Source organism: Henckelia pumila, chromosome 3 (genome assembly GCF_033568475.1).
Source record: "Henckelia pumila isolate YLH828 chromosome 3, ASM3356847v2, whole genome shotgun sequence".
Taxonomy (NCBI): Eukaryota; Viridiplantae; Streptophyta; class Magnoliopsida; order Lamiales; family Gesneriaceae; genus Henckelia; species Henckelia pumila.
Window position 1 is genome coordinate 174,063,942 of NC_133122.1, and position 9,791 is coordinate 174,073,732.

At 39.0% G+C, this 9,791-nt stretch overlaps 2 protein-coding genes across 4 annotated transcripts; one reads left to right on the forward strand and one right to left on the reverse strand.

Moving 5' to 3' along the window:
* LOC140887408 (uncharacterized) lies at window positions 1–5,778 on the forward strand. 3 transcript variants are annotated; one of them, XM_073294639.1, is made up of 8 exons: window positions 1–1,848; window positions 2,707–2,797; window positions 3,499–3,656; window positions 3,780–3,831; window positions 3,918–4,000; window positions 4,198–4,291; window positions 4,802–5,229; window positions 5,260–5,778. In XM_073294639.1, the coding sequence occupies exons 1-8, from the start codon at window positions 280–282 to the stop codon at window positions 5,401–5,403; spliced, it is 2,619 nt and encodes an 872-aa protein (XP_073150740.1). In that variant the 5' UTR covers window positions 1–279; the 3' UTR covers window positions 5,404–5,778. The 3 variants fall into 3 exon arrangements, with proteins under 3 accessions (XP_073150740.1, XP_073150741.1, XP_073150739.1); XM_073294640.1 differs by lacking the exon at window positions 5,260–5,778 and having other exon boundaries at window positions 4,614–4,940; XM_073294638.1 differs by having other exon boundaries at window positions 2–1,848; window positions 4,802–5,778.
* A 166-nt stretch (window positions 5,779–5,944) lies between these two features.
* LOC140890388 (lanC-like protein GCR2) lies at window positions 5,945–8,881 on the reverse strand. Its single transcript, XM_073298148.1, has 6 exons — window positions 8,579–8,881; window positions 8,242–8,420; window positions 7,576–7,687; window positions 7,377–7,493; window positions 6,989–7,300; window positions 5,945–6,488 (listed from the first exon to the last, which is right to left on the reverse strand). The coding sequence occupies exons 1-6, from the start codon at window positions 8,744–8,746 to the stop codon at window positions 6,150–6,152; spliced, it is 1,227 nt and encodes a 408-aa protein (XP_073154249.1). The 5' UTR covers window positions 8,747–8,881; the 3' UTR covers window positions 5,945–6,149.
* Between the last annotated feature and the right edge of the window lie 910 nt (window positions 8,882–9,791).

Below are 9,791 nucleotides of genomic sequence, written 5' to 3' on the forward strand. Positions count from 1 at the left end.
ATTGTATTATCATATGTTTCTTTATTATTAGTATTAGCGATTAGCGGGCAGATCACCCCGCTACACGACGCCGTTCCTTGTCTTCCCGCCGCGCTCATCATCCTCGTATCCGAAAATCATAACCTTTCTTTCCGACATCGTTTTGATCTTCCGTTTCTCCATAAAGACTGTAACTTTGAGCATTAGGGAGTGCTGAATCGGTGTTCGGGCGTAGGCCCGGACCGGGTTGGGGGAATGGGTCGGGTTTCGTGAACCGGATTTGATGGAAGAAGGTGCGCCATGAGCCAAGCTGGGGAGGAAGAAGGCGACGAAGAAGAGGAGTGCTTCCATGACTCCCTCGACCGCATCCTTTCTTCTTCCAACACTTCTTGCTCTGGCTCCACCTCCGAAGAAGAAGATCACGATCCCAATGAACCGGTTCCCGTTCCCAACTACGATGTTTGGTTCTCGCAACCCACGTCGGTGGAGGAGCGTCGTTTCCTGCTGCTCCGCAAAATGGGTCTCAATGGCGACCCCTCCATCCGTCGCCGCCGTCATAGGCCCTCCCTCTCTCTCTCATCCAATCATTTGAACCTCTTGAGTGAGAAATCTTACATTTTTAAACACGGGACTTCGGAAATTCTTGGTGATAGTGGCGATTATGTCAATTATGATGATGGGATTCGGATATCTGGTATCGTTCGATCCAAGTCGGATGGGGACTGCAATTCTTGTGAGAGTTCGGACGTTAAAAATTCTGTAGCTGGTGTGCGTGATATTACTGTAAAAAGCGATAGTGTTAGCTTCATACAAAATTATTGTCTTACGGAGAGATCGAGTAGGGGCCTTGAGTCGTCAGGAAGCAGTACGTTGTCTCTAAACAAACCGCCAAAAGGAAAGCTTAAAATGGATTGTACACGTAATGGGAGCTTGTTGCCCGTTTTGGGGAATGGAATTGGCGAGGGCGTGGAGTGCGATGGATCAGCTGATAGCAATGCGGTGTGTATGATCAAGAATCTGGATAATGGGAAGAAGTTTGTGGTGAATGAGGTGCGTGAGGATGGGATGTGGGAAAAAATTAAGGAAGTGGGAACTGGGCGTCAGTTGACCATGGAGGAGTTCTCATCTGAGATGTGTGTTGGGACTTCTCCGATTGTGCAGGAGTTGATGAGGAGACAGAATGTTGAGGATGGAAACGGGGAAGGTTTGAATCCTATTGCTGATGGAAGCTCCGGTGGTGCATCTAAGTTGATGAAGAAAGGGAACTGGTTCAAGGGTATTAAAAATGTGGCGAGTTCTGTAGTGGGGCATAAAGAAAAACGAAGTAGTGATGAGAAGGATTCATCATCTGAGAAGGGCGGGAGGAGATCAAGCTCAGCTACAGATGATAGCCAGGATGCTTCCTTCCAAGGTCCGGCGAGGATACGAGTTAGACAGTATGGGAAGTCTGTTAAAGATCTGTCGGCATTGTACAAGACCCAGGAGTTACAGGCCCACAAAGGATCAATTTGGACAATTAAGTTTAGTTTGGATGGAAAGTATCTAGCCAGTGCTGGTGAAGACCGTGTGATTCTTGTTTGGGGGACTGTGGAAGCAGAGATGAAGGGAAATTTCTCATTTGACAAGCCAGAAGATGGAAATCTCAATATTCTGTTTGTACACGATGGATCACCTGAGCCCTTGTCATCACCTAACTTAGATGACCACTGGGAAATGAAGAAAAGAGGGAGGTCCTCTTTAGGTAGAAAATCTTCGTGTCTTGAACAGATTATGGTGCCGGAGAAAGTGTTTGCTCTTTCAGAGAAGCCTATCTGTTCTTTACAAGGACACTTAAATGATGTACTGGACCTTTCATGGTCCAAGTCTCAGGTCTATGATCTTTTTTCGTCAAGCATGGCGTTTGGTTTTCCTGTGCTTCTGCTGGCCTATAAAAATTAGATTGCATCATGTGACATTTGAATAATGAGATTGCACTTGATTGTGTCAATGTTAAATGTTCTTCCGTTGACCTTATACGGGTGTATGCACTATGCAGCCATAGAAAGTAGTTTGTTGCATTGCTCTTTCACCTTCTTTAGGTGTGTGCCAACATTCTGCAGGACTGATGATAATTTTTGTTGAATAGAAGACTTCAGTTACCTATATTAGTTTAGTCGAGCACAATAGAGCAGGGAGTGTCAAATACCCTTCACCAAATTCCCTACTGTTTTTTTTTTTTAAAAAGAGACAATCTGGAGAGGAAAGAGTATTACATGTTTTCTTGAGCATAGAACTATTTGTCCCATGAATTGGTCTAGTATTTCCTTGTAATGCAATTGGTAAATAGTGATAAAACGGAACATGCCATCACATGCAAAGAGTTAGATGTTTATGTAAAATTTTTTTCTAGTTTCCTTGTGTAAAAGCGGATTAGAGGGAAGTTTCACGAGGGTTCTAGATGGCTTATAACTCCTAAATATAATAAAAATGCCACGAACATTTATTTCACGCTTCATGTTTTTGGTAGTATGTACGAGATTCAGGTTTTGGGTTTGGATGTTAACGAACATAATAAAATCTTGTCCCTCTCTTGTTCAACATAGTATGAGCAACTTCCACTATTGCTGGATTGGCCAATATACTTGAGAAAACTATTTTCTTTTGTCTTATTTCATATATGTTCCATGAAGTTTGTTATAAAAATCATCAATCACTTGAAAATTTACTTACATTCTCTCTCTTCTCCAGCAACTGCTTTCATCTTCAATGGACAAAACAGTGCGGCTCTGGGACTTGTCTAGCAAATCTTGTTTGAAGATATTTTCACATAGTGACTTTGGTAATCATGTAGATTCTGTGTACTTTCATCTGCTAGAATTTCTTCTGTTTGAGGGGTGTCCCTCCAAAAGTGGGGTTGGTGCTGAGGGTGGTAACTTGTCAGATTATCCCGTTATTCGTCAAACTCTAGGTTTAGCATGGTTGGAGCTGGCACTTTTAAACCTTGTTAGTTGCCTATGGCTAGCAAACATTGACGTCTGTGAAGGTACATCAGGTTGGAACCTAGTGTCAGAAAATGGAAGTAGGAATGAGATCGGGGCTTAGTAAGGTGAATTGATCGTTCAAAATTGTAAAAGATGGACCCAGGGCTTTAAGTGGGGTATTTAGAGAGGTAGGAGAGAGGAAATATGGAAGGGTAAAAGAAAAAAGAGGTGATGCTTTTTGCAGTTTGTTACTTGAAAAGGTTGTATATCTAGGCATTTGATGTGGGCGAACTTATATATGAAGGAATGAAAATGCTATACATATCCTGAGAGTTAGTTAAATTAGTTGCCTAAGCCTTGTATACTATGTAGCAATGGGGTTTCAGTGGTTTAGTCAGACTACCTTATATCCTCCCTTTATTCCCATTTCAGTTTACTTGCATATATACAGTAATACATCTATTCCACGTTCTTTGGTGCATTTAGATTTTAGGTGATTGCTCGAATGAATAACATAAGATTGTTTACTGATAAAACTACCTGATTTCATATGACACAGTAACCTGCATACAGTTTAATCCTGTTGATGATAGATACTTCATCAGCGGATCTCTTGATGCTAAGGTGCGGATATGGAGCATTCCCGATCGCCAAGTTGTTGATTGGAGTGATTTGCATGAAATGGTCACTGCAGCTTGTTATACACCGGATGGAAAGGTCAGGCATGGGTTGCATGTTACTGAAACTAATTTGGCATCGATGTTTTAATGCATGTTAAAAAATAATCTTTCCAGCACACGTGTTGAGATTTGTCAAAAATCTATTTGTACATGTCAATAGGGCGCGCTTGTTGGTTCGTACAAAGGTAGCTGTTGCTTATACTACACATCAGGTATACATGGGGCTTCATGACGCGAAATTTGCGTCTGTGATTGAGTGATAATTTATTAATTTACTTTTGTGATGATTTATTTCCAGAAAATAAAATGCAGCAGAAAAACCAGATCAATCTGCAGAACCAGAAAAATAAATCTCATCAGAAGAAAATAACAGGCTTCCAGGTAAGTTCATTGGCTTATTTTTTGTACACTCTATGGGAGGAGGGCGGCGGCAATGGTGAGTTGGTGGGTTGTTGAAGTTTGATATGACCAGTACTACTTTTGCTATGTATCAAAGCCATTTGGCCTGTACCTGGTTCTTCTTGAAAACACGATATATTTTCCACGTTATGCAATTTCTGATAGTTTTTATGGCACAGTTTGCTCCTGGAAGTACATCAGAAGTGCTTATCACAACTGCAGATTCTCGAATTCGAGTCATAGAAGGTGTTGATATTGTTCACAAATTCAAAGGTATGGAGATGGGGAATGGATCCTCTACTGTGGCCCTTGCCACGGTAGAGGATGCTGTGGTGTAAAACGGTTTCGTTTTACACCACAGCACAATGGAGGATGCGTGGTAAAAGAATTTGATTTGTTTCATGGAATGATTGATCTTTTTTAGTTGCTTGATAATTTTTTTTACTTGGGATTTAGTTACTCTCACATTTTCCCACGCCCTTACGCCCTTTTCTGTTTGGTGAATTTGAAAGATTATTTATTTTCTAGTTTCTTCAGTGCCGAAGAAGATAAAATACGTCTGATCAGAGTAATATTGCATGTTTCCACTGCACAGGTCCATTTCTTCTTGGAGGTCAATTTAATATTTCAGTATTTAGAAATTTTCTAAAGGAAACTTCCCCCATCTAGGATTTGGCATGCGATTTATTTTTAATGGTTGCATTTACCCAATTCTCACAATGTTATATATTTCCAAGATCTTGGAGAAATTTTATAGACATAGTTTAACGTAAACTTCTACAGGGTTTCGTAACACGAACAGCCAGATTTCAGCCTCCCTCACTTCTGATGGGAAGTATGTAATCTCTGCCAGTGAAGATTCTAATGTTTATGTATGGCGACACCATGGCGACTCTCGACCAAACAGAAGTAAAGTTGTTACAGAGACTCAGTCCTATGAGTTTTTTCATTGTCAAGATGTATCTGTGGCTATCCCTTGGCCTGGCATGTCAGACACTTGGGAGATTCACAAATCTTGTGCCCGGTCGCGAAATAGTGCCATTGATGACTTTGAGATCTCATCAGCTAACCATCCTACTGCACCAGTCGAAGAAACTAATGGCAGTGAGAGCTTGCCATTAACGTCTGGATGTAGAGGTAATAGCCCTCTCAACGGAACTCTATCGAGTGTCATGAATAGCTCTCTGTTTGATAGGATACCAGTAACATGGGTAGAGGAGAAACCAAGCTCGGCTTCCAAGAGCCACAGTCCTAGTGTAAGCTGGGACTTCTCCACAGGGTTTACTCAAAGCAGGTCAGCTTGGGGAATGGTAATACTTACTGCTGGCCTAGGAGGAGAAATCAAAACTTTCCAGAACTTTGGATTGCCTGCCGGACGTAAGTGAGATATTGTACAGATATTTGGTGAGATATTTTTGTTTTTTCCTTTCTTTTTTCGTACTAGTGCCCTTGACAGTCCGGTCTGGGATCAAACCAGGAGAATCGATGGCATTCGTATACGTGCTAAGCACGTAAACATTACACCATTGATTTTAGAGACTGAAATTATTTTGTATATGTCCAAGTGCAGATGTATAAGTGTAGTAACCTATACAAAATTATTGATTCAAGTGAAATTATATTTTTGCATCGCACCAGCCTGCGATGTTAGATAACACATTCAGCTTCATATCCCAGCGCAACATGTACACATCGCTATCATATGATTTTGTGACGAATATGTTCCTTGACATAGAAGTGGTAATAAAGTTTGATATTTATTGTTGGGAATATGCAATTTGATTTGATCTCCTTTCTTGGATGCGAGTAGTAGGCGTAGAAAAACTTTCTGCCGAGGAGAATGCTATGCTCAAATCATTGCCTATATAAACAGTGTCAATCAAACCTTCTTATGATGTTTACAAAGGCGATCATAGATTATAAACAAGATATTATAATTAGTAATTACTGTACTATTTATTGCATATGTCCCCACCATATATTGATATTGTACACCAAATATTGAGTCAATAAGGCGAGGAGACCACAAAGCATCTAAATCTAGAACACATTCCTTAAGGCACCGATTTTTTTCCCATAAACACTCAAAAGGTGAACAACATACACAAAATTCATGTATGCAGAAATAAAACTAGAGTTCGTAACCTGGAAATCTAGCCTGAGATGGGTCGTCCATGTCTAGAAAGAGATAAGACATTCCCCCGATGCCTTCAAACAGCGAGTGGGGCCGATCACCTCCGTGCATAACACCCTCGGATATGGAAGTCTGAGCCCTATCATGAAGAAAGCAAGCAAATGCTTTGGCTCTGTACAGGAACTTTGGGTCGCCTGTTAATTGGTATAGGGAAAGAAATACATAGGTATTCCCACTGACGCCATGGCAAATTCCCACTCGTTTAAGTAGACCTCGACTCCAGACCACTTCCCCTGCATCTATCGCTGCGTGTAGAAACTCTTCGCTCCCAAAAACCTAGTAAATTTATTAAATGATCACTGACATAAACCAATCAGCCAGTATTGGACTAAAAGAAGGCTGGACTTTAAATGCAAAACTCTTCAAGGAAAGCTTCGGATAAAATTTACTCCCATGGAGGTAGGGATGAATCCAAGTTCATTATGTTATGAAGCTGTCCACTACCTGCTACAGTCCCAGAAATATCATCATTTTTTTTACATTTCCTTCATCTCATATTAACTATATTTATCACGTTTCCCACTGCTTGCAATGTAATCAGAGGAAACAAACCATGGCTAATTCCAATCAAACCTATGTTTGTCAAACTGAATTCCATACTCAAAATTAAAAAGATTAAAGCATACAGGAGTTAAAGGGTTACTCTCCATGGCAACATCTTCACAGAGCAAGTGTAATAATTATTTTGTCACCAATTAATTTCTTCCCCTCCCTGTGCCACTTTACAGGTTTGGTCACCGAGTCGGATATAAAGTATAAAATGGAACGAAATGTACCTTGGCTGCTTTCACCAGAGTAAGTGCAATACCAGGAGCCCCATGGCACCAATGCACAAGCCTATCCGTTTCGCTTCGTTCACTTGAAGGATAATTTCCACTAGGGAAACTATTTTTTATCATGTAGCGGAGTGTGCCCTTTACATGCTCCGCTTCATCTGCCTTCAGATCCATATCCATTAACACGTACATGATCCCAGCTAACCCGTGGGCTGCTCCCCAATATTTTTTTCCGTGCCATTCATACATCAAAGGACATGATCCTTTCGCCAATTTTCGACCAGATTTGATGGTTTCATCAGTAACAGCCCTCTGATAAATTTTTAATTTAAGCAATTAGGCTGTCTTAAGCTTGCAAAAGAAATTCAATACTCTGAAAGGGGTATACCATTCTAGCGGTAGATATGGTTCCTTCACCGATATTTTTGTTTAAGAAAGAGCATGCCCACAAGAACCCTGCTCTACCATACAGAATTTCATTTGGAAGATCCTTGGCAAACCTAATCTGAACGCAAACTTTGAAACAATAAAAACATTGAAATACAAAGAAAACGAAGGGGAAAAACCGGAAAAAGTTGCTCTAATACCTGTTCGAATTGTGTTACGTACCGTTGGCACAAGTGTTCATCACCAATATGCTTTGCTACTACTGCACCAAGAGCGCAAACACCAGCTACCCCACAGATGAAAGTCACACGGCTGCAAATATAACTCCTCAGCTTTTTTTAATAGTTTTGTGGCGAATCAAGATGAAACATGTGTCGAATAGGACATGACCTCCAACTAAATGGGAACAAAGAAAATCTAACTTGATGTGCTCAGGATCATCAATCCCTTCAAAAGCTGAATTGTGCTAGCAAGTGGAGCAATTTTGGTCCATGAGTTTAAATCAACAGTACCATAATTACCGGACTTTTAAAATTTTCAAACTTCAGCGTGCTTCTCTTTTCCTTATGACTATGCAATAAAGATATTTCAAGGGCCAGAACACCTCCCAAGATTTAAAAATGAACTTACAAAATTCTTGAATTCTGAATAAGCTATCCCATCCCATGGAACAAAAAGAGTACCAAAACCATCAAACACTATTTTAGTTTTTCAGCCATCGGGTCAATCGCTCTGCATCTAGCTAACCGTGACACAAAAAAAATCCCAAAAATTGATGCAAATAAGCAAAATCGCCAGTCCGGGGACAACATATTTCATCCACAAACTCATACTTCCATCCATAAAGAAAGGAAATTTGACCTCACCTGGAACGACGTGAGACAGAATCACAAGCCTTTATAATGTCAGAGCAAAGAGCAAGATCATTCTTATCTTTGGTCACTTGATATGCTTTAAACAATAAGAAAGCAGTCCCCAGAGACCCAGTGTACAGAGAAAAATCATCAACACGCTTTCCTTTAGCGACCCAGGTCTCATTAACGATCTAAAAGAAGCACCCCAGAAGTCAAGAAATTTAATGGTAGAAAACAAAGAAAATGAGCATTATGGCAAATGTTTTTTTTCTTCTTCGGCAGGGGCAGGGGAAGATAGCATTTAACAAACAAATGAAGATGAAAACATATCAGCCTCAGCTAGAATTACTGTTTCTTTGAGGCGTAAAGCTTCTTCCGTGAGGCCTTCACACAGGGTTCTGAACGGGAGATGGAGAAGTTTGGTAAGCGAATCCGAGGCAGAAACCTCCGCTGATTCTAGTGGTGGAGTTTCCGGGATGTAATCTGCCATTTCGTTTGGGAAGAAACGATCAGCCATGGTTTTCTTCAAGTTTGTGAGTTCTTTGCTAATCACGGAAGAGCAGAGATGCTATGCGGCTGTGCGGTGGCGGTCTCTGGCTTCGAAAATTGCTCTTTGTTGTTCTAGAAACAGAAACATAAGAAGCAGAAAAGCAAAGAGGGCTAATAGCCTCCGTGAAAATACTGTTCGTCACAAAATTCTCTATAAAAATTTAATAGGTTAAAATACTTTTAAATTTTTTAAAAATTTTGCACACAACGACCATTCAACATGTTTTGTTCATGTTGTTCCCTGCGGTCAACATATAACTCAATGATTGGTCAAAATTAATGGATCCCACGTGTGGCCCATTGATTTTGACCAATGATCTGTCACGCCACCCCAAGACACTACCTTGGGGGTAGCACCGACGTTATCCCTTCAACTAATGTTGTAATGCACGTATTGTAAAATCATTTTTAATGATATTTTAATATATTCATTTGACCCACAGCCATTTTTAGAATATATATTACTTTTCTTCCCTACACTATATTTGGATGCATTTTTTCAAAAAAGTTATATCCTTTAATCATCATTAATCTCATTCTTTTAAAAAATTAAATTACATTAAAAAAACTTGAGACAAATCAATCCAAATATGAGTATTGGTGAAAAAAATTTGATAATATTACTTTGTATCAATATTTAATAATTATCAAGATTACGTAATATAATTCTAAAATAATATATATTTGTCCAGATGTCTAATATATTATTAAAAATTAAATACAAATACAAAATACTACATATAAAAAATAAAATCATATTAAAAACTTTCTCAGGTCCAAATTATATATATTATATGAATATTTAGTTTTTATCTTATAAATTGATAATGTTACTCTTTAATTGATTAAATATATATTTGATAAATTAATTAATAATTTCAATTTATAAATTAATTATCTAAAATATATATTACTCTAAAAATTATAATTACATATAGAAATATCATTAATATAAAAAATTATAAAATTAAATATTAATTGTTAAATCTATTTTAATCTTAATTTATATGTTA